Source organism: Ammospiza nelsoni, chromosome 2 (genome assembly GCF_027579445.1).
Source record: "Ammospiza nelsoni isolate bAmmNel1 chromosome 2, bAmmNel1.pri, whole genome shotgun sequence".
Classification (NCBI taxonomy): Eukaryota; Metazoa; Chordata; class Aves; order Passeriformes; family Passerellidae; genus Ammospiza; species Ammospiza nelsoni.
In genome coordinates, this window is record NC_080634.1 from 78,992,273 (window position 1) to 79,016,880 (window position 24,608).

Sequence of the window (24,608 nt, forward strand, 5' to 3'; positions counted from 1 at the left end):
GCCGGGCCGCCGCGCGCTCCCATTGGCGGCAGGGCCGGCGTGCTGGGCCCGCCCATTGGCTGGCTGTGCGGCCGGCCCGGCCGCGATTGGCCGGCGGGCGGGGGCGGGGCGCGCCCCGCCGGGAGCCGGGCGCTGTGTTTGGGCTGGAGTTGCGGCGGAGCGGGCTCGGGAGCGGAGCTGTGCGGCCGCCGCCGGGCAGCGCGTTCCGGGCACGGCGCTCCGAACAGCCGCGGGCAGGGGCGCGGGATGGCCGCCTCGGGCGGGGTGCGGCGCGGCGCGCTGGGCTGAGCGGAGCGAGCCGCGGTCTCCCGCCTGCCAAGACCATGCCGTCGGGCAGGGAGCCGTGCGCCCCTCGGCTGCGGGATCCGAGCGGGGCGGCCGCCCCGGCAGCGGCCGGCAGCGCCTGATCCCGCGCCGCGCTGCCCCCGCGCACCGCCATGGACGAGCGCTTCAACAGGTGGCTGCTGCCGCCGCTGCTGGCGCTGCTCTTCCTGCTCATCGTCTACCAGTACGTGTCGCCCGCCTGCCCCGGCGCCGCCTGCCCCCGCCGCCCGCCGGCCTCCGCCGCCCGCCGCGGGGGGGGCCCGGAGGAGCGGGAGGAGGAGGAGGAGGCGGCGGCGATGCCGCGGCTGGCGGCCAAGTTCCCGTTCGCCCGGGGGGAGCTGTGCCGGCGGGTGCGGTTCGACATGCGGGGCCGCGACGTGATCGTCTTCCTGCACATCCAGAAGACGGGCGGCACCACCTTCGGGCGGCACCTGGTGCGCAACATCCACCTGGAGCAGCCCTGCTACTGCCGGGCCGGGCAGAAGAAGTGCGCCTGCCACCGCCCCGGCGGCGACAAGGACACCTGGCTCTTCTCCCGCTTCTCCACCGGCTGGAGCTGCGGGCTGCACGCCGACTGGACCGAGCTCACCAGCTGCGTGCCCGCCGCCATGGAGCGCCGCGGCTGCGCCGGCAACCGCACCCTCAGGTCAGTGCCTGCTGTGCAGATGCTCCCAACCAGATCCCGCCTTTCCCAGCGCCCTGGGAAGGTGCCCTGGCAGCAGGGCGAGAATTGCCCGCTGCCGTCCTCAACAGGAAACAAACGGCGGGGCGTTCCGGGGGAGGGTGTGCTCTGGGCTCTTGCCTTCCCGGTGCGGTACTCCCGGTGCTTTGCCTCTAATTCTGCCTTTGGTGCGGGTTAGCGGAGAGAAACTCCGCTCGTGCTCCCGCAAGTTTCTCCCGTCTGTTCGTCCTCTCGAAACTTGTCTTTAACAAATCACTACGCTCTTCTGCAGCAAGCAGAGTGCCTCTGCAGAACCTGATGGATCGCTGCAGCTGCTGGATGTTGTAACTAGCGGAGTTGGCAGTATTCAGAAGCCCTCAAACTCATTTTCTGTCCGTGTTTCGCGCTGGCACATAGGCAGGGTCTGCGCTTCCCGTGCCGTCCTGGCCGCTCGCTCTCCCTGCAGGCTCGGCTCAAAGTCGGGAGAACATGTGTGGTCCCTGTACTGGCAAAAATCGCACTAGGAATGTCCCTTTGGTGACCTGATGACAGTGGACAAGGGAATTCTGTGTACATGCTGCCTCTCTGCAGGTTATAGTATGGTTTTGTTGGGTCTTGCGTGTTCTAAACATGGAATAATTGTCAGATGGGCGATCTCTCTTGATAAGAGATACCTCTGGGTGATTCAGTAAGTTTTGGTCTTTGTTCTGATTTATTCACCGTTCAGTCAGATTATTTAGGCTAGCCATAGAACCTGTCTCCATTTGATTGATTTTGGACATGTATTCAGGAGTTATGGGCTGAATTCATGCTTAAACCTTTGCATTTTTATAATTGTAACTTCTACTCTGTAAAATATTAAGGGAAATACAGGAAGAATACCTTTAAAAAAAGTTAAATAGTTTGGGAGCTACACTATGTTCTTTTATTTTAGTATCCATCTTGATTTTATGCGTACACAAACTTTAAATTTTCAGTAGAATTACTTCCACATTGTGGTTTGTATCTTGTCACTTAACGTGTATAGTCCGTGACATTCATGGGCACATTTTCACAGGGTTTATTCATCAGGACAATAGAGTTGATTATTGTTGTCGAACAATTTGAAGGTTATTTGATGTGAACATCAAAGGCCCTCCCATACGACAAAGCTAGTAGCATTTGGAAAACTCCAGTCAGGATAATTTAAATTTATTGGGGATGGTTGTGGACTTTAGCTATACTTGCAGAATACTGTTAAGGTAATTTGTACAATTTTATGAAAAAATTTTAGCTGAATATGAAGTGTATGTATTTGCTGATGGAAGAGAAATGCTGGGAATGTCTTCAAGGACAAAATAACTAAGTGGTAGCTGTAGAGCTTTAAGGAATATTCAAGAAACCTAATGTAAAAGGGAGGGGAGGAAGAAGAGTAATACTTGTAAAAATGTCTGAAAATACATAGTCTGCCAGTGAAATCCACTTTTTCTCTCATGAAGAATATTAGTAGGTAAACGACTGAGTGCTAAATTCAGTTGCAAAGATTACAAATGAGAAATAAAATTGGAGTAGTGGCTTCAGTACTATTACAGAAAAACATTCTTGTATTAGATAAATTTAAAACTTCAAGTTGAACTACACAGCCAGTCATAGGGGCTGTGGTTGTTCAGTGCATAGTCAGTAATTGACTAAAAAAAGTAGTGATACTTTGCTATTATAGATAAACAGTGTTTTCTGATTTTTTTTTGTTACTGATTTTTTTTTAAATTAGTGGATTGACTGTTTGGCTAGTGTGTAAGACTGCACTTCTTGATTTGTCTTTACATAAATGAGGAAAGCACTGTGAATAATTTATTGCATCATTTTAATACTTGTTTATTCTTGTATTATAAGTTGTGGTGGGAGACTCCTTTACATTTTCCCCTTTGTTCTGTCATTACAACCATGTAGCTTGGCTTCTGCTTCTCAGGTAACTCTAAAAGGAATCAAATAAACCTAAAGTATGGATTATCTCTGCTGTGAATGTCTTTGCTATTGGTGAAATTGGAATCAAGCCTAAAATACTTTGCTGTACTATTAGAGCCATGGATTTCAGTATTTTTTTAATGTCTGAATGGAGACTGAATACCTAAAATAGGCAAGAAACTAGCATACGAGTCTAACGTGAAGTGTACTGAATATTTTCAAGTCTTCCTTTAAAGCTCCTGAATGTATTTGAAGCACTAGACTTCCCTGAGTAGCTCAACTTTTCTCTTCTGCCTTCCAGCTATGGTGTCAGAAAATTAGGCTAAATTGGTTAAATATCTGACAGTGGATTTTCTTTGTGGCCAGCAGGACAAACTTTTATGGATTTGGTACCAAGGTGTTTGATCTCCTCTGCTATATATTTGATGCAGTGAAGATATTTTGTGTATTTCAGATTTTTTGTTTATTTCTCCACTCCAGGTGTTAATATAATCTATTCTTTCAGATCCTGGTAAATGCAGTGTGCTTCTACTACAGCAGAGGGAATAAAGGGTTTTTAGTGTATGATAGTGAAAATTTGTTTCTTAGAGTGCTAAAAAGAGTGCAAGTTAAATTAAGTCCTACCTTTAAACAGATCTTCAGAAGATTGCATGAAGAAACTATGATTAGAATTCATGGGGAAAAGGGCTTGCTGGTAAGGAGTAGATGGTCATGGTAAAGGTCCTGGAAGACCTGTGAAGCACAGCCTCTCCTCAGTTCTTTCATAGACAGTTTGTTTAATCAAATTAGGGTTTTGAAAGAATTTGTCTTAGTTTTTCCTCTTCCTAGTGTTGGAGTTTTGAAGTCTCAGGACCCAAGACGGAACATGGGGCAAAAACTGATGCTGTGCTCCAGAAATCTGAACTTCTTTAAGTCCAAGTGCCAGCATGGACTTTTACCTTTATGGGACTTAATGGTATGGTGTGCCTTGTCCCAGCTTCAATATGAAAAGTTGTTTGTTATTAATGTATTGGATGCTACTGTGAAGTTGTAGAACTATTTCTTTTGTTAGAAAACAAAGTAATTCTTTTGAATGATATTATTTATAAAACAACCAAACCAAGACAAAAACGGTAGACTTTATTCCTTCAAATGTTTGCATATGTTTTCATTTTCAGGATGTGAGATTTTCTGCTAAAATACCTGTTTACGTGTCTACAGAGCCAGGCTATTAGTTTTTCATACTAATGTGTAGCTTTCACCTTTACAAAAGCTGCTGTCTGGATAGTGCCTTTAATTTTTTTTTTTTAATTTAAGAATTTCTTCTTAAAGTAACAGTGTTTTATGTGTTTGCATTGCCCTCTGAGGAAACCATTGAAGTTGGTGGTGCTTGTGTTCAGCTCCACCCCCAGAACCTGGCTTTCCTTCCGAGGTGCCAAGAAGCTGAAACTGTGGAATCTTAGCCAGTACTGCCTGAGGAAAGAATGGAAGAGAAACGGTGTGAGATGTCTAAGCTGGTATGCCAGGGAAGGGTTGGTGTCAAGTCCGAGGGACATAAGGCTGTCTCTGCAGACAGTGGGGAGAAACAGAGTAACACAGGCAGCCCTTTTAATGATCTCAGACATGTCTGAGACCTGCTGAATTGTCTTCTGGAGGGCCAGTTCTTCCATTCACTGATAGCTAGGGAAAGGCTAGAATTGTGAATTGAGACTTTGTGTCTAAAACTAGAAAAGGAGAGTTCCAGATCCAATATTGCAGAAACATTGTCCATACTGATTGTCTGCCTCTGTTAGGTTGCCAGGTAATCCTTGGGGTGTGAGGTAGGGCTTGCTTTGTCTCTCTGCTCTGTGGAGGAGGGGTTGAGAGAACCTGACAAGTCCTGATCAAGGCACTTTTTATCCCTTGCTGATGATGCCTGCAGTATAATGAATAATTATTCATTATTGTTTATTTGAAGTTTGATTAAACTAGGAAGGCAATCTTTTAACTATACAGTTGAAAGAACATTTTATTGTAAGTTTTGTCTAATTATCTAATATGAAATCACTCAAGTTGTGTAAACCCCATAAGCTTTATTGTTAATGTGGTTTAGTCTTCAAAACTATTGATTTTCATTAATTCGCTTCCCATTATACTCTCTATTTCCTTGTCCTTTTTAACTTGCCATATGCTACATTTTTCTATGGAAGTGTAAATCAGCAGTAAACCCATGAGTCCTGAAATGGAGAAAGTTGAATAGGAAATATTAGTAGAATTCCTTTTCCTTCTTTTGCATTCCTTTATTTGACTATTATGTTGTTTTTTAAGCTCTAGCTATAATAGAACATAAGACAGACTCTGGTCTTTGCAGCTGTGGTAACTGATCATCACAGAAATGTAAGTGTGTTAATTGAAAAACAGGACTATGTGGAAGATAGTGGAGAGAAGATAATAAAAAGTCACAAATATTTAAACTGAAAGAAAAGCACAAATTCTCTGTTGTACCTTAGTATCTTCTACTGAAATGAGCCAGTAAATTCTATACAGTTTTTAAAATAAATGTAAGGAACAAAGACTAAACAATTTCCTGTGGTCCTGCTACTGACTGTAGGCTTTTTACTTCCTTACCTGTCTCCAGTGTAATGTGCTCAAGGGTTTCATTGTCCTTAAAATTGAAAAGTGGTGTTTGTCTTCCCCAAGTGCCTAGTGTGAATCTTGTTAACTTCAATTTTAAGCCCATTGCATCTCCTGTCTTTTGAGAACCTGAGAACAAATCGATCTCGTTTTCTCTGCAGTAGTTGTCTGGGTACTTTGGCTCTTAAGAAGCCTTCTTTCAAGCTTCCCTGCTTAAATAGTAACCAAATCCAATTCCCTCTGTCTTTATTGGAGGAGCACAAAGAATGGCCTACTCTTTGGGTTTGTGTCAGTTGATTGCTTGAAAAGTGGCGTTTCAGTGGGAATACAGTGTTTCATCTCTTATGTGTAGTACAAAATGGACCAGAAAAGATTACTTGGCTTATTCTGGAAGTTGTGCTTGTGGTCGTAAACTTTACAGATGTTTACTGTTTTGCATTTTCCTGGCATTGACTGTCAGCTTGGGATTTAGACATTATTCATTTTATTATAGACTATTACTTATATTTTCTGTTGTCTTTTTGTAGGAGCTTTGTGCTCATCCCCTGTGGATTTCATTCCCCTTCTGTCAATTTCTTTCATTTGCAAAATTGATTTAAGTTTTTCGTTCTTCCTAGCTTTTCATCATTGGCTCATTTAGTAAAAATGGTTTTATTTTCAGCATCCATGTTGTTGATGCAAACATAGAATAGAATGAAATCCCTTTGTAATAAATCTTTTGTTTGATGACTCTCAGAATTGCTTTCCAGGGAGTTCTGCCCTTGCCACATCATATTTTTTTTTTCTGGACTTTGTTTTTTTTTTGGCTTATGGGAATAGGGAGTAATTGGAGATGTTGCTTAAAATTGTACAGTTGTCCTTTTTTTTTTTTTCTTGAAAAACATTTCCTTTCTAATGTTCCTATTTTAAGCCAATTGCTGTATTTTAGAGGGAAATTAGGCTGTTTTGATCCTAATTGATTGAGATTGTAATGCTGTATTTTTCGTATTTTTCTTCTATTTGTTTACAGACATGTCTAGAACTTGTGGCAACAACTAGCAACTATCCTTAACTACTTTTGCACTGTATGTGTCACCTGTGAGTTTTCTCCTGTCAGAATAGCAGACAAGTGATTGATGTACCAGAACTTTTCTGCATCAAGGTTGTCACAACCCTGAAAAATCTTTCACCCAAGTCTTGTCTTCAGACTTTTGAAGATACTGCTATAAATCTCAGCAGGTTGCCTACGAAAAATGACTAGAACTCATGTTTACTGTTAATTGCCAGGAATGATAAAAGAGTGGTCAGCACTATTTCAGATTGGAACAGATAGTTCTTATTCATCTGTCATTGTAATTTATGGGTTACTGGAACAGAGTAAGTTTTGAGCCAGGAAAGTGCATGCTTATGAAAATGATCAGCTGTACTGCTGTTCTAGTTGTCTGGAAGAGAATTTAGTGATTTATCCAAACAAATTTGCCTGGTTCTGATGTTTCTTTCTGGAAAATAGCCTGTCTAATAAGGTTTTGTTTACAATGCAGGAGCTATTCTCTCTTTTGAGCAGGAGCCAGGCAGAGAAGTCCTGTGGGAGACGAAAAGAGTGGAAGTGTCAGGATCATCCCCTAGGGCTGTACAGTGTTATAAGACATAGCCTCTGTTTGGACCTTCTCATGTTATGATACTTTTTAAATTTCTATTAACCAGCCGCCTCATTTAGAATCCTCTTGAGTAGGGTATTGCTTAAATTCTTACAGAGCATTGGGATATGTATTGGTTTGAGGCAGAATGGGAAAGGTTATTTTGTGAATGGGAAAAGTTGCCGTGTAATGCCATTACATGGATAGAGCTCAGATCTGTAGACCCAGCCAGTGGCAAAAATAGGAATAAAATTGTAAGCTTGCTCATGGAGTTTTTTTTTGAGAACTCTTTGTGGAGAAGAAAAAAGTCTCTGCCAGCTCAGCTCTGGTGATCACAGAAAAGCTGAATGGAAAGTGTAAAGATCTGGTTGAAGTAAATGATTTCTCCCTTCAGGTGTGTTGGCAGTTTTCAATGTCCTAACTGCTAAGTAAGCAAGAGTAAAGCATCTCCTCCCAGGGTTTGGTGAAACCATGGCAGTGAATTGAGCTTATATATAATGTAAAGCCTCTCCTGCTGTTTGTGTAGAATGAGATCCACTGAGAGCTAGGGGAAGCCTGTATTCTTTAATATTTTTAGTATTGCATTCAACTTCCTGCCTGTTCTCTGGAAGTATTTATAACCCAAGTTTCTATGATGCTGTAATGTTCCCAGTTGCTTCAGAAGGTAACTTTAAGTCCCTCAAAAGCTCTATTATTGCTGAGCAAGGTTTTAAATGCTGTGTAGGAGGCTAATTGCATGAATTAAGAGTCTCATTTGGACAGCCTCTAGATTACAGTTATTCAGCCCTGAAACAACTACTATTTTAAGGGGAAAAATTTAACAGAAGTATTTTGGGATTTTGTTTGAGATGCCATGAATCTTCTTTGAGAGAAATTGCTAGAGTAGCAAAATCAATAACTCTTGAAGTACTTATGGTCTGTTACATGATCAGTGCTTGAGATCTCAATATGTATTGACTGAAAAGGTGTAAAATGGGTTCTTGTAGTGATAGGACCTATTAGGATTTCAATTCTGCTGTGAAGCTTACGCTTAGGTGGTCTTATGTGTACTCTAAAAAAATCTGGAGTGTGGCCCACAGCTTAAAGTCATCTTAGAAGAAACAGTGTTTAAACTTAGTGTCATAACCCCCATTTTTTTCTTTATTAATTGGTAATCTGTTAGAAAATGCTTGATGTAATACGGTACAGTTATATGTACTAATACAGTAGTACAGTTATATGTCAGTTGTGAAAGTGACAGGGTCATGCAGGGTGGACTGTGGCTCTGAACATTTAAAAACTCAATGGAAATGGCAAACATACTGGTCTAACTGGCTTAATACTGGATGAACTTTGAATGCCATATGAAGAATAATGTTGGGATGGGGAAAGCAATGAGCAAATGCAACTTCAGTTTCTAGAGGATGGAACAAACCATGATATTCATAATTGACTCAAGAGTATATTTCTTGTTCTGTGAAGTAGCTTGATGTTGATGAGAACTCCTGGCACATGGTGCTCTTTGATACAGGAAGGAAATGGTCCCTTCAGGGGATGTGTGTGGAGGAGCTGGCATCTGTGAGACCAGTTACTTTCTGCAAATAAATTAAATTGAAAATGAGGTCAGTGAAATAAAGCGCTTCAAAAAGCACTAATGAAAAATACAGATTTTTCTTATTTCTCATCTAAATTCTAATGATCTCAATGTAAAGAACTTGCTGACTTGCAGATTTCCATTTGATTTGTAAGCTGGCTTTTGTTTAAATAGCAAATACATTTGTTACTCAGTGTTTGTGTATTTGCATACTTGAAAGTGTCTACTTGCAATTTTTTACTCTAATTCCATGTATCTTTGCACACAGTCTGAGACTGTGGGAGAGGAGGAATAGCAACTGATGGTGTTTGCTTGAGGAGCTCCTCCAAGGAAGAGAAGAAAGAGGAGAAGCAGTGTAGGTATAAGCTGTGAGCCTCAAGGAGAGTGAAGTCTGGAGAGAGCAGGGAGCAGAAATAACTCTGCAGTCTGGCAAGGTCAAGGAAGGATCAAAATTATGCAATTTGAAAGTTATTTTTTTCCAATACAAATGGTTTAGGGTTTAAAGCTCTCCATATGTTCCTTTTGTACTTGCTGAAGAGAAAGATACAGAGGTCATGAAAAACTTCAAGTACTAGGTAGTTTGAGCTCCTGTTTTACATAGGTATTTTATTTTTAGATAAGTGTTGTAATAAAAGAGCCAAATAGTAAATTAAGCATCTTAGCTCCAGCAGTGTAAATCCCTAACAGCAGAATTGTCAGGTGTTGTTTTCATCCTTTAACTAGACTTTAATTTTTAGTGATAGGAAGAAGTTCATTCATCACTTACACTTGGAACTATTTTCCAAGAAGTTCCTAGTGTAAGTGATGAATAACTTCTCTAACTGCAAAACCTTTGTTTCCATGCCAGAAACGCCTCTGTCAGGCTAAAGCTGGGTCATTTCTGTTGCTGACTTAACAAGGTTCAGATGAGAAGAGTAACTCAATGAAATATTTTATGTTGTTTTCTACTACACATCATTTGGATTTATTATAGAATTACGTAGGAAGGGACCTCTGACAGTCATGTAGCTCAAACCCCTGCTTAAAATCAGTCTAACTAGAGCAGGCTGTTCTAGGATATGCATGGAAATTTTGAGTAACTCCTGGGATGGTGGTGCCACAGGGTCTCTGAGCAGCTTATTGCAGTGTTTGGCCACCCTCATGGGGAAAAGAGCTTTTCTTTTCAGCTAGCATGTTCCATTTTACCAATTGTGTTGGTTTCTTCCTGTCTTACTGCTGTGTGCGTCAAAAAGAGTCAGGTGATGACTTTTCTATTTACACCCAGATGAGAACTGAATAGAGTAATGAGATCTGTCTGGTTTGCTGCCTTGTCCCCAGACAGAACAAGCCTCACTTGGCAACTCTTCATGTGTCATGTGTCCCAGCCCCTTCCTCACCTTGGTGGCCCTCTGCTGGCAGTTCCCACTGTACCAAGCTCTGCCTTTTACTGGGGAGCTCAAAATCAGACACACCAATCCAGGAGCTGAAAGGTGCAGTGAGGGGAAGTGACTTACCCCAGCCTGCTTAGTTGCCAACAGAGCTCGATCCTTGGTTTGCCTGCTTCACTTCCCAAGGGTGCACTCCACAGTGTCCACCAGGAGCCCCAGATCTATTTCTGCAGAGCTGTGTCCCCTGCATGCCCAGCCTGTCCTGTGTGTTGCTTCACCACAGGAGTGAGTTTTTTCTTTTACTTAGAATCATGGAATCATAAAATGGTTTGGGTTGGAAGGGATCTCAAAAATCATCTGGCTCCAATCTGCCTGCCATGGTCAGGGACACCTTCCACTAGAGCAGGTTGTTCAAAGCTCTGTCCAACCTGGTCATGAAAACTTTCAGAGATAGTCCACAGCTTCTCAGTCCTACCACCCTTACAGTAAATCACTTACCATGGTTGCTCTTCATGGGTTTCCCATCAACACAGTTCTCCAGTGTGGGGTTATCCCTGAACCTGCTGACTGGTAGGCTCTGACCTGGTAGACTCTGTCCTAGCATCTAGGTCATTAATAGAGAGTTTTAAACACCATTGGCATCACTGCCAGTTCTTGAGTGACACCACAAGTTATCAGCCACCAGCTGAATTTTGTGTAGCTTGTGTACTGTTTGGTTTTTATTTTTGGAAATTGTGAAGAAAGATTACAATGGAGAAGGTGCTGCAACATGATAAGGTGTTGAAGTAAGTATTTTAACTGTTCCTTGTTCCTCAATTTGACAATCCCTGGAACAGGCTCAGAAGCTATATTTATTAAATAAATGAAAGATATATGCAATGATTTTTTTTTTCACAGTGGACATTACATTAGTTTGTTGGAAGAAACAACTTATTACAGCAATAAATATTTACATGGGCTGTGATGCATCCATGACATCCAGTGTAAAGTTGGAATTAAGCATGTGTTACAAAAAATATGTTCCTTTGTACATTTCTTGTAAGAATGGGATGGTATGTTCCTCTGGTGACTGAGAGGGTACATTTTTTCTTATTAAATTGATTTTTAGTAGGTAAATTAGAACTTGAGTAGCAGTTCAGTAAATAAGAGGCAGTCTATTTCAGGGTATGTTGCATCAACCATTTCTATTTGAATTATTTTTATCCAAAAAGCTACAATTTTATATTTTCCATATTCATATTGAAGATGGTGTTCTTCAGAGCTCTAACTTCCATCTACAGTGCTAATGTTAAGATGATTTCAGTTGTGATAGTATAAAACTTTCTCATGTATTAACATAACTTCTCAGAGTTTGTAATGAAAGAACAAACTGTTTTGCCTTTTTTTCCCCTGAATTATTGTATTGAACACTCACATGTATTAAGATTTTATTGTGCAAGTGTCAAAGCTTCTGTAGGCAAATACAGAATCCAGAAAAAAAAAGGAGCAGCAAATATATAGGCAAAGAACTTTGCATTTATTTAAAGTGGATTATAAAGGCTTTGCAGTGCCAAGCAGAAGAGGTTCAGAAAATGTGAATAGTTAGTTTGTATGTGCATCTTTATTTTTTACTGCTAACACTTTACTTACACGAAGTAAAGGTTTAAAGTCCCTGTTTTCAAGACAGACTTGTGTCCCAAGCTTCAGCTCAATTGTGCTAAAGTGGTCATGTCTATTTGTGAGGCTTTTAAAGCCTGAAAACGCACATTGAAATTATTTCCTCCAAACTGAGAGTTTAGTTGTCTAAATGAAGGAAGTAACTGAAATTACTTTTCCTAAGCAGCTCAGGCCATTTCTAACACATTTCCTTCTTCAGCAAAGTCTTTGTTTTGCTCTCCAGAACCATGTAAATGTATGCTGAGTTTTGCAGCACTGCCTCTGACTTGTGCAGATTAGTTTTTATCAGGCTCTACCTCTTTTCATTTTGATTAAATTGCCAGATACCTGACAATGGGATAAAGAATCCCACTGTGATATGGGTCAGTACCAGCCATCTAAATGGCTGCTGGGCCTTGCAGTCGAGTAATAGGAAAACTGATGGACTGCATCTGGCTTACAGGTTGACTGGGAAGCTTAAGTGCTGCCACACAGAACTGTGGCTTTGATTAGGAGAGCAGTGGGGATGCCAGAAGTTTATCATTCTTCTTTTGTGCTCTGCTACTTGTATTCCAGAAAATCTTCAGATAGTTTCAATGAAAATATTAAGCATAAACCCAAACAAAATACAAAAAAAAGATGAATTGGGAAGTCTTAATTAGCAAGAGGGTTGTTGGAGTTCCATTGATATTTTAAGCCAAATTGCAAGTTGTGTATCCTTTCAGGAAGTAAATTTATACTATATGCCTAAAGGATTTTCTCTTTGTACTGTATATATGGATAGCAGAAGAGCTTAAAAGGACATGGAGAACATGAAAGATTTATTTTTCACAATCACTTTTTTATTTTTACCTTTTTTTTTTCTGTAAAGATGCCTACTACTTCTTGTATTATTCAGGTCACATTCTACACTTCTGATTTACCTTCTTGGCAGCCTGATGTTGCCCACTCTCCCACATTGCTGTCCTTTCTATCTTGCCAGCTCTTTTGCCTTTGTTTTCTGTGTTTTTCTTGTGTGACTCACGTTGCCTTTGCATTGTACCTGCTTGCTGTGCATACAGAATGAGCTGGTTGGAGTAGTGCTCCTCTCTGCTCAGTGTCCAGCAAGCTGCAGGCTTGAATCAGCTCTTGGGCTTGTCTGCCCTGTCAAAGTTCAAAGGAACTTTTAGCTGTTTGGCTTTGCAAGAGTTACCAGAACTGACCAGTTTAATCTATCCTAAATTCTTTCTTTTATTGTTCTCTCTTTTCCTAGCAGTACACAGAAACAGGTAAGAAAAAAATAAATGTCTTCCTACCTGAAAAGCCAGGGGATTGAAAAGATGCATTTTTGTGTAACTCTGTGTTTCTGTCTTTTCACTTAAGCTGCTGCTCACAGGGCTTTTATAATTGCTCCCTTTTGATTTGGGTTCCTAGTTTGTCCTAGGATAAAGCATGAAACAATTGCAAGTTGTCTCGGTAGTACATGGCTCAGTCTTTTACTTTTGCAGTGACTTGGAGAAGAAGGTATTTAAGCTTAGCGTTGACAGTGTTGGCAGAAAAATACTGTGTTTTACCATTGACTGTCTGATGGCAGTACTGAACCCCAGCTCTGCAGTGTGAGACACCAGTTCCATCCTGAGGCAGGAGCAGGGTGATGCCTCAGGTTTTAGCTTTTATATTTTTCAGAGTCTGTACTGCTTTAGTATGTGGTTCTGAGCTTTATTTTAGGGGATAGTAAGCTCTCTTAGTGAAGTAGTGAAGGCTGACCTGGAACAGAGGCTAGATGGAGCTAAAGAATAAAGTAGGTATTTATTAGGAGGCCTCAATGGATCCACCTTGGGCAGCACAAGAGCCAGCCAGGGCTACAGCCCAGGTGAACGCAAAAATGGTCACAAAATGTTTGACTGGTCACGGGATCTCACACTTCTAGAAGTTCTGGTCCATTAGCATATTGGAGTTACTGTCCAATGACAGCTCCAGCCCACGGAAGTCCCATCCTTCTTGTTTTCTTCATTCTGCCATTGTTTATGCTTTCCGGCCTGAGATCTGGATTATTTGTCCTTGGTCCCCAGTGAGAGAAGGAATTATTTTGTGCACCTACTCCATGAAGACAGCTTACTATCCCCTCATATGAAGCTCAGAATTACACACTAATGCAGTACAGAATGTGAAACCGTAAAAGGTAAAACCTGAGGCATCAAGGGGAGTCCTTCCCAGCAGGTGAAGGAAGGCAGATGGGCGCTGGCTTTGTCCCTCTGCTACAGAGGCAAAGGAGGGAGGTGTGAAAGCTCCTGTAACCCGGGGGTGATGGTTTGATGGGATTGGAAATGTATGAAGTAAAGAGAACTTTGGTACAAGTAGAGGGAGAGATAGCCCTGGGTTAAATAGAGGAAAAAGAGATTTAATGAGAGAAGCAATATGCAAGGAAATCCAAATAGAGCATCTGTTTGCAACAAGACACAGGAAAGCACACTGCTCTAGCAAGCTAATTTTCAGCAGGTGTATTTGCTCTGCTGTGACTTGTTCAATCTCAGTAGTCAAATTTTAGCTTCAAATTTTTGAGAGCTAATTTTAAGCAGTTAGCACATGCTTTCTCATTATCTTTTAATACAGATTTGTTTGCCTCCTACTTCTTGAATTCACATCTAGTATCTGAATTCTTTTTTTTTTTTTTTCTCTATAATCATGGGTTTGAAATGAAGGGAAACAGCAGCTCATGAAAAATCATGTATGTTCCTCCAAGTCCTGGTGCCCCATGAGCAATGTGGTGTGTAAATGCACACACACAGCTGACTTTATTGTGTGGCTGTTCTCTTCCCCTTCACTCTCTTTGTTGCCCTTTCATTCATTCTGTTCTAACCTCCTGGTTTGGTTGTATTGCTCCCTGGTCAGCCTGGTGCCTGCATGGCAGCAGCAGTGGCTGAGTCAGTGATTGATGTGGAGACTAAATTGCTGGACACAGTTAGTGAGTGTTTCATGGAGCAGTTAGTCTGCAAACCAGAAGAGGGAGAAGCAGTTTTGTGTGTGCTTCTGACCATTGTGTGCAGGATCTGGTTCAAAGTGTCACTGTCATTCTGTGAAATGTGTTTACGTTTCTTGCAGGATCATCTACCTCCATCTCTGAAAATCCTCTGCTTTGTGGGTTTTATTTTTCTAAAGAAAATGATTTAAAATTAAAAACCATATTAAAGACAATTTATAAAAGTAAAATCCTTGTACGTGGCATAGAAACTACTTGAAGATGCCATGTGGAGTGTTGGAGGAAATGCATGCACCTATCAAAGATAGTAAGTCCAAAAATAAACTGGCATAGCATAGTTAAACAGCAGGGTAAAAGGTGGTTACACAAAGCAGTTTTCACCATTTTTTAAAAGTTAAGTTTTGTCTGCAAGAGGGAAATGGAAAGCTTCATAAATTTCTGGCAGTATAAGGTAAGAATGCATACATTCAGCTAAGAAAGGTGTTTGAGGAACAATTTGCAGGAGGTATAAAATTAATCTTTTTGAAACACACTGTGAACAAGAAGCTCACTGGAGAATGCATGGGGCTAATAGATGATCTCTCCTTCTATCCTCTAGAAATAAAGCTGTATCAAAAAAGAAGCTGTTGTCTTACCTCTTGTATCCAAGTTCATTTTTGAGCTTAAAGAAGTTCTGAACTGGAACCTTTCATTATGGAGGATGTATCAAAGGATCTCTCTTCAAACTGAAGAGTTGGTAGAAGCAATTATGGAACAGGCTTAGAAAAAGGAGGGATGAAAAAAGAGACACAAAGCAGATGGTTTTTAGAAGTGCCAGTTTCTAAACTAGATGGTATTGAGAAGAGCCCAGGAATTAAGCAACCAAACTAGTAAATATAGATATGTCCCTCTGCTTAAAACTTGGCATTTGAACAATTTGAAAGTAATTTTTAAATACTCCTACTATTTATCAATAAGCTTAGCATCTGCAATGGGAAAACTAGGAGAAATTATTGCAGGAAGTAGAATTAGCAGATAGTTGCCTAGTATAGCACAGTAGGAAGCCCCATGTGGCTTTTGTAATAGAAAATCATGCTTGAATAATGTTGTAGGATGTATAAAGGGGTTAAAAACATGTCTGCAAGGGAAGTTGAGTGGTTGTAGTATGCTTTAGATAAAAATGGTAACCATATTTATCTTTGTATGGTTTTTTTCTGCTCTCAAACCTTGCAACACTTAAGATTAGTCTTCTAGATCTGGAATGCTGTTGTGAGAAGAAGAATCTCTTAAATGACAAGTTCAGCAACAGTGTCTTGTTACTGAAAAGCTCTTAGAGCAGGCTCAGCCTTTTTTTTTAAATTTTATTCAGAACTGATTAATGGCCTATGTTCTTCTTCAATAATAAAATGCTCTCAGTCAATGCTTTAAGACAGTGTTGCAAAGATGTAACTGAAAGTTGTGAAGAAATTAATGCTGTAAACTAACTAGTTTTATCTCTGCTTGTGCAGCAATGGTAGTAAGCCGAGTGTCTCATTTGGGGCTTTTCAGTGTGGAACTGAAGGTGGTTGTGTAAAAAAAGATTTCATATCTGAGCTGAGTGTTGTTTCTCCTGCTGCTCTCACTCTAACTCTTTGTTTCTTTGGTTTGGTTTGGGTTTTTTTTTTTGGTTTTTTTTTTTTTTTTTTTTTTTTCTATTGCTGGCAATGAAGCTTTAAGTGTTTGTATTGTACACTGAAACCAGGATGTTAGCCTTGATAGTCCAAAATCTAAGTGGAATTCAGTCTTCGCAAATGGAACCCTGAGTGACAAATGATTGATTTGTTTATTGGCTTATTTGTTTATTGTGACTTGGGAGATACAGAAAAATTTGACAAATTCAGTTGAAGGAGTTGATTATCAGACACATCTAGGTTAGGAAAAGTTATGGGAAAAAGTTAAGGATAATGGCATGGTTAGAAATATGGGAAACCTCAGGACAGGAATTCTGAATTTGACATGGTAATTAAAAGATTTAGAAGGCATAGAGGAGGCAACCCTTTTTTTTTTTGGCTTGTGTGAGGGAGGACTGGTGAGGAAAAAAAGGACGTGGGATGGGCTGTGTTGTAACCTTAGGTGGACTGCAGTGGTGGAATCGGAGGAAATGTCAGTAAGGCTGTGGGTGTTTCTGAGAGACTGGGGCCTTTCAGAACTGAGTGTGAGTAGAGAGGAGAAACTGAAGGATATCTGTAGTTTGGCAGTGAAGTGTAATGGAGACTGTTGGAACTGCCCTTCCCAGCTTTTAAAACTCACAATAGGTGAGCCTGGTATATTTTTCTTGGTTTTGGAAATAACTCAAATCCTTGAACTCTTAGCAGTTGCCTATTCAAAAGTTGTACATTAAGGGACTCCTTGTAGTAGAGTGATCATTTTGAGAATCATTGATAGAGAAAAAGTTTTTAAATAATAGATGTGAAATCTTTGTAACTTGCCTGAATAAAACACAAACTCTTGAGGTAAGGAGAGAAGAAGTTTCTGCATGCCCCAGTTTTTTCATGCCTTTACAGGTACTTGGTTTATCAGATCATCTTCAAGTTTCTTGGTCTTAATTGCCCATGTAGCACTCAGACTGAGACTCATGCAGGCATTTGCACTGCAATAGATGGATTATAAATCCATTGAATCAAAGTAATCATCATGGAGTACAGTAAACTTTGTGTGAGGTTTCTGTGAGCTGCATGTATATGCACCTTTTAATCCTTTCCATAATGAAAAGGCATTTTTGGCTTGATGAGATGTCGGAATGAAAAGTACTTGTGCATAAAAAGATGTGCTTAGATACATCTGCTATGGTAAATCCCTTTCAGCTGAAGTTCTGAATCTGCAAAGTCTGACAGCTTTTTATTTAGTGGTACAGTTGTTAGCACAGGTACATATGGTAGCAATGCTTAGAAATACTACCTGTGAGTTCTTAAATATGTATAAAGCAAAGAAATTCTTTACCTTCATTTGGCATTTTTAAGATAAACCACACTGGCTCTTGAAAATGTAATTTTAAATCTTCAACTACAAGCCTTTTTAAAAAAAATGATGGATTTTTTTTCCTTCATAAATACAGCTTAGGACTCTGAATCAGACAGTGCCTAGCTGGAATTACTTTCTATATGCATCCATATTTCCCTTTTTATATTTAGTGTAAATATATATGCTAAATATATTTAGCATAACTATTAGGGGCCGAACTTTTCAATCCCTGAATCTAAAGACTTGGTTAAAACAAATACAGCAAACCTGACCAGATAAACTCAGGAGAACCTCAGGCTCAAGGAGAGTTATTTGCAAGGCTGGAAAACAAATTACTGCTTGCTTCATGTTGTTCAAGTGTGTTGGCTTTTCCTTAGTCCTTCTTTCAAACCCTGTTCATTCTTCCCTTGCAGTGCTTCCCCAGCTTGAGACAATCTGCATTTTCCATATTGGGGTTTTTCCTCAGAGTCCCTGAGAAAATATCTTTTCTCGGTCACCTTTTGATGCTTGACTGTGGTTCTGCTTTCTGAAGCTGTCAAGAACACTGTCAGTCTTAGCTGCCCTGTAGCTTCCCTACTTGCCATCTGTCCCTATCTGTCACATGTGTGCTTCTTTACTATATTTTTAATGGCTGAGTGCTCAGTGTTTAGGGAAGACATCTCCTTTCTTTACCATCTCATTCCTGCTGGTTTAGTCTTTGCCACATGGCATTTTCTGAATTGCAGGGAGTTTTATGGCATACTGTAAACTGTAACCTCATGAAATAGTGAAAACATCAAATTCTGTAAAGGATGAACATGAATTTGAATGGTTTTAGCATAATATTAAGTGTGAGTTTGGCATGCTTCTGTTTTCCTGTGTGCTTGCCACAGAGGCTTGTCCTAAACCATTTGTGTCGGTTGCACTCAGGAAAATAGTGTTTGTTTACTCTCAGTATTCCCCCAATGTCAGTGACTTCACATTCTTTACAGCTATTAAGTGACCTCTTTTTTTCCTTTGTGACTTTGAGCAGAGCAATCAAGGAGGCATTTTATTCCAATTATGTCAGCTTATATTCCTTTGCACCCCTTATTTCATTCCTGTATATACATGTTGATATATTTTAGAAAGAAGAGGTAAAAAGTGTATTGTGGAGAAGAACTTGTTACAAAAAATGTCCTTAATATTTTCAAAGTGCGTAGGAAGAAATTTTAAGGTAATGATGCCTCATTCAGTTTTTTTCTGTTGAAAGTAGGTCAAGACTGATTTTGGCCCTATTAAAATCAGAGTAGATAATTATTTTTCTTATTTAACAGTGACTGGCTCCTGAGTGTAGAGAAGGAAGTGGGGAGAAAGGGCCTAGGTACCTCTCTGATCCCCTCTCTAGACACAGGATTTAATAGTATATTGTTCAAATACTGTTTGGTACTGTGTGCCTCTCAGGCTGAAGTGCCTGTGGGGAGAGCAGCAAAGGAGGGGCAGATGGAAAAGCAGCTCCAGAGCTGCAGTGATAGTACAGGGCTTCCTTGTGCTTCCTAGGAACTCAGGTGAGCAATCACTTGTTTTATTTCCTTTTCTCCACTGCAGTATGTACCACCATCATTAATGACTGCTTTGGCTGTAAATAATAATGGCATAATGAAGCTATAAAACTGTATTTGACATCAATAGAAGCAAATTTTGTACCTGCAGCTGATGGTATGACTGTCTAATGCTTCTTCAACAACTACTTTTCTGTTAATTTCTTGAGGAATTGATAAAATGTGCAATTAACTGATAAGCTTAGTAGGTGTAAACTTAATTACAGCATACTCTACTTATGCAGAACCTACATGCAGCTTTACATCCCACTTTATTGTGGGACTTAATTTTGTTTAAGCTTGAGAATGATTCTCTTCTTTCAGATTAGCCTTACTATAGGTTATTTGATGTTCATTTTTGAGGACCCACCTAGGCATATCATCTTGGAAAGAGGACTGCAGTTACCAGCGTATTTGAGAATAACTATCTTAACTCATGTGCTTGCTGTTCAGAGACCAGTTTTTCAGTGCTGACAAGCTGAGAAAAACAAAAATTCTGATTTATATGGATTTAAGAGCCTTTTATGTTTATAGACATGGGTAAATGAAACTCTGAAGTTCATCTGTTCTAATTTAGGAAATGCTAAATGTGTCTTTTTGTTATTGCCTAGCCTGTAGGCAAACTGTTCCCCCAGCGCACACAGAGTTTTATTTACAATTGCTAAGTGTCCCTGGTGCCTGCTTTGGCAATTCAGTCACATATGTTGGGCAGTCCTATCAAATAATATATCCTGCATTTGCATCTTCTGGCTCTTGGATGAAAGGGAAAAATGTTTTCCTTAAAAGAGAGTGGTTTATTGATTTGTTTGTTTTTATTTTAGGTACTTCTTACAGCAGAGAATGCTACTGTCCATAGTTGCATAAGATTTAAAGTCATGTCAGCAGCATCCTTGTTTCAGAAGATGGAGTGAGTGCTTAGCTATAGCTTCCCATATTCCTGTGCTGCCATTGAGAAATAGTTATAAATAGGGAGGTCAGCTCACTGAGCAGTCTTAAATGCGTTATTGCTTGTTTCCACTGATCTCAGTGTTTCAGACTGCTTGACTCAAATGCTTCGTCTGGAACCAGTCCCACTAACTAAACTTAAAATTTTGGTACAAAGATTCAGAGGCCACCCTGAGATCTCCACAAGTGATGCCAGTGAAAGAAAACTTTTCCCAAATAAAGAAATGTGATAGTTTCCTTAATACAGTGTGAGGTATACTCAATTTCTAGTAGAAATCTTGATCAAGTGATCCAGAAATTATTTGCCAGTTAATCAAAATGACTTGCTTACTTTTAAGAAAAGATCTGTTTATCCTCCCTTCTTAAAAAACTCAGCTAACTAGTTCAGAGATATCACAGAACCACAGACTTCAGATTATTTGATAACTCTTCCAGAACTTTATCCTTTCAAGTAGGATGTGAAATTATCAGCTATTTTGATATTTACAGTTTTTAGGCAGTGTTATCTCTTGTTTAAGATTTGTTGAGTTCCTAAGTGGCAACTGGCAGTGTTAGATTGCTTTCAGCATTTCATTAAAATAGGTAGTGGCTCCGATTTCTCTGACTTTCCGGTGATATTAACAGCAAGATAATCTTTAACAAATACGAGTATGGCATACGAGGCACTTCTGGCCTCAGTGCCGCTGTTTGAAATCTATTAAAATTCTTCCTTATCTGAAATGGTGAGTCCTTCAATCTACCCAGAATTACTTTTTTTTACTATTGGCGCCAAAATCTTCTGCCCTCCCCAGTACAGTAATTTCTGTAAGTGACAAACACAGTGAATAGCAACGGAGCTTAGTCCATCTTTTATTTGCATTGGAAAGAAAGGATAATGGTATTTTGTTTGACTGCTACAGATTTCAGATAGTTTTTTTTTTAATATTTACTATAATATTCCAGGTTAATTTTTTTTTTTCAATCTGATAATTGTAAAACATGGAACAGCATTCTGCTGGAATGGCATAGCTGGAAGTCCACATGAAGTGTTGTATCCTTCTACAATTTTTTTTTGTTTGAATCAGTAATTTTTCAGAGGAAGGTTTGCATCTACTATTCAAAGGTCTAGTTGATTTATAATAGCAGTAATTATTTTCCTCTTGTAGCTAATTGTATAAAATGTGTTTGATCTATTTTTTAAACTAGCTGTCAGATCACTTTCTTCTGTTCTCTGTGGCTGGACATTATTTATGGAATAGAGCAGGAAATAAATCACTGTTGAGCTACTAGCTAATGAGATAGCTTTTCTGAAATTTTAAGGATTATAAAAAGCAAAATATTGAACAGTAGTTTGTTGTGTTTTTTTTAATGCAGGATGAACTAATGTTCATGGTAATGTACCCTTTTGACCACGAAGAATAGCATTATGATTTCAAGAGCTAACAATTTTCGGTACAAATGTTTATGGAAATGAATAAACATCTTCAGATTTGCATTAAAGGTCAGGAAGATTATTTTGTTGAAGCTAAGAAGTGAGAGTGAATAGTTATTGCCCTTAAAATCAGTACTGATTTTCGCAGTTGCCGTAATGTTTAGCCTTTTAAAAAATGACTTATTTGTCATTGTTTTGCATTACTAAGGCAGCCAGCTTTACAATATACGTGTGCCTCGATGACTGTGAGCAGGAATGATGCTTTGAATGCGTAGGTTTTTAAAAAGTGCTATTTATTTTGTATGTGGAATGAGTCAGGTGTACTTGCTCACTGATAATGGCCTGTTACACATAACTTTTTATAAGTATAAAGGCAGTTGAGATGGGACAGCAGAATGTGCTTCAGGGTAAAACAGAGTCCATCACTCAAGGGAATAAACTAAATAATGGAAGCACCAAGCAAGGAAGAAAACCCAGATGCAGGAGATCAAAACCAAATAGCTTAAACAATTAAGTGACTGGAATTGCAAACTTTTTCAAACTAACATTCTTTCAAAGTGACTAGAAATTGTGGGTGCCAAACTTCAGCAAGGGCCTCCATTTTCAGAGCTGAAGGCAGGCATTGGCTGTATTGTGGAAAGGCTTTTTGTTTAAGATATTCCCCACATCCCCTAGCTGGCAGTTCTGGTTCCCTTAGGGTACAATAAGCACTTAGAACTGTCTGGTGGGTGAGATGAAGATGCACATTGGTCTACTCCTGCTGTATTTCCAAGAAAAACCTGGAGACCAAGTAAGAGGGAATGTTACCTTAGGATGCCTGAAACAGGAGTGGTTGCCTGCATTTAAACAACCATATTTTATTTGACCCTGAATGTCTTCTAAGAACCACTGGGTTGAGTAAAAATGACTTTGCATGCTCAGTTACACTTTCCAAGTGGTCTTAATAGTGGTATATATGTAGGCAGAGAAATGATTGTTCTTCTATTCTATCCTCAGAAGTTGAACTTGGTGGATTTTCTAGGACTGTATTAATTTCTATTTGTACAAGGTGTATATTACTGATGCCTCATGATTTCTATGTCACGTTATACATCCAAGATGTGTGATTTAACTACAGACATGGAATTCAGAATTCCATGTCTTTTGTGACACATAGAGTTAATTTGTTTCTTTTTTAAATATCTTTGATGTGTTTTGGAAAAGCTGGAATATGGCCAGAAGGAAAGACACTGCCTAAGAAGCAGCATTGTGTGTTGAAAATGTTTCAACATTTAGAAATCAGTTTCTCTGTTTATACTCTGAGTGCCTTACCAGTGGAGGCTGCATCTGTCTCTGTGGAGAAACACAGGCACAGCGAGTTTAGTTTTGTACACATCTGTAAGTACATAAATGTTCCTCAGGCAAAGTGCTTGTTTTCCTTTAATGCTGGATCATTACAGTAGTGTGAATGTTTGCATAGCAAATTAATTGAATCCTAACGTGTTCAAACAGGAGCTCTTAATAAAAACTCTGTTTTTTATAGGTAACATTTGAGGATTTTTTAAATGAAAGAATAAAATGTTGATAAAAGTAAAGTTGAATAATACAGTGATCAGTAATTTTATGTCTTCTACCTGCTTGAATAGTAATATAATGAATTATATGAAATGATTCAAGATGTTTCTAAATTCCTTGTTAATCTGCTTTGATGATAGAAAGACAGCGCTGCTAATTATAAACATATTTTAAATTGACATCATGCTTAAGAAATACTGTAATTGAGGTGGTATGTTTTCAATTTACCCCTTTGTTCCCTTGAGCATGGGCAGTATGATACAATCTCTGGCTGCATAATCACTTGTATGTTTCTTTCTGCTCTCTTGACACCCTCCCATCCCCAGTCCTGTCTCATTCAGTGAAATGGATAGATGATACTCACTTCCTAAGACATTAAACAATATTTTTTCTTAGCCTGGTTGTTCATTTAGAGTCCCAGGCTCTGTTTACTAGATGCTATTAATTTCGGTGTGGATTTTTTTGTGGTTCTCATTGCCACAATGTTTGTGTACCTCACAAAAAAATTCAATGCCCTATTAAGGTCTAGAGATGATCTGGCAAATGTAAGACTATGGAATAGCAGAACTATGAAATGTTTTGGGTTAGAATGGATTTTAAGAGATGACCTGGTCCAACCCTCTGCCATGGACTGGGTCACCTTCTACACGATGAGGTTGCTCAAATCCCCATCCAACCTGACTGTGAATGTTTGAAGGTTTGGACCTTCCACCTTTCTGGGCAGCTCGTTCCCTTTGACACCTGTGATGGCTCACCACCCTCGTTACTTCAAATCCACTCTAAATCTGCCCTCTTCTAGTTACAGATGTTGCCTCTTGTTCTGTTGCTACTGCATCACTACTGCTGGTAAAAAGGGTCTCTCTATCTTTCTTTTAAGCCCCTGTTAAAGTTTGAAAGCCTGCAATAAGGTTGCCCTGGAGCCTTCTCTTCTCCAGGCTGAGCAACCCTGGTTCTCCCAGCCTTTCCTGACAGATGAGGTGCTCCAGCCCTCTGGTCCCTTTGGTGGCCCTCCTCTGGAGTCACTCCACCAGGTCCATGTCCTTATGTTGAGAGCCCCAAGGCAGGATGCAGTGCCTAGGTGGGGTCTCACAAGGAGAAGAATCACTTCCCTCAGCCTGTTGGACAGGTTCTTTTTATGCAGGCCAAGAGACAAGTGCCTTTCTGGGCTGCAAGAGCACAGTGCTGGCTCTTGTTCAGCTTCTACCAGTATCCCCAAGTCCTTCTCTGCAGGGCTGCTTACAATCCAATTGGAAGATTGAAAGGAAAAGATCCTGTGTTTTAGTATTTGACCCCTTACTTCACAGCTTCTGGCTTAGGTTGGCATAGGAAAGTGTTTTATTGGCCACTTGGAGAACTGCCAAACAGAAGACTGCAGCATCTGTCTTTTGAAGATGCTGTTTCTGATTGCTTCTGTAGTTGCAGATCCACAGGAGGAGATGTAGTCTTTTACTCCAATTAAATCACAGACAGATTAAAAGAAGAAAAGGTG

The 24,608-nt window shown here is 40.0% G+C and overlaps 1 protein-coding gene across 2 annotated transcripts in view; it reads left to right on the forward strand.

Moving 5' to 3' along the window:
* Nucleotides 1-437: 437 nt before the first annotated feature.
* HS6ST3 (heparan sulfate 6-O-sulfotransferase 3) overlaps nucleotides 438-24,608 on the forward strand; it is a 271,469-nt gene continuing 247,298 nt past the window's right edge. The window contains exons 1-2 of one of the 2 annotated variants that reach the window (XM_059466996.1): nucleotides 438-557; nucleotides 594-970. In XM_059466996.1, the coding sequence (XP_059322979.1) occupies nucleotides 438-557; nucleotides 594-970 (497 nt within the window). Of the gene's footprint in view, nucleotides 971-24,608 lie in introns of both variants that reach the window. The other variant, XM_059466995.1, reaches the window with a different exon arrangement.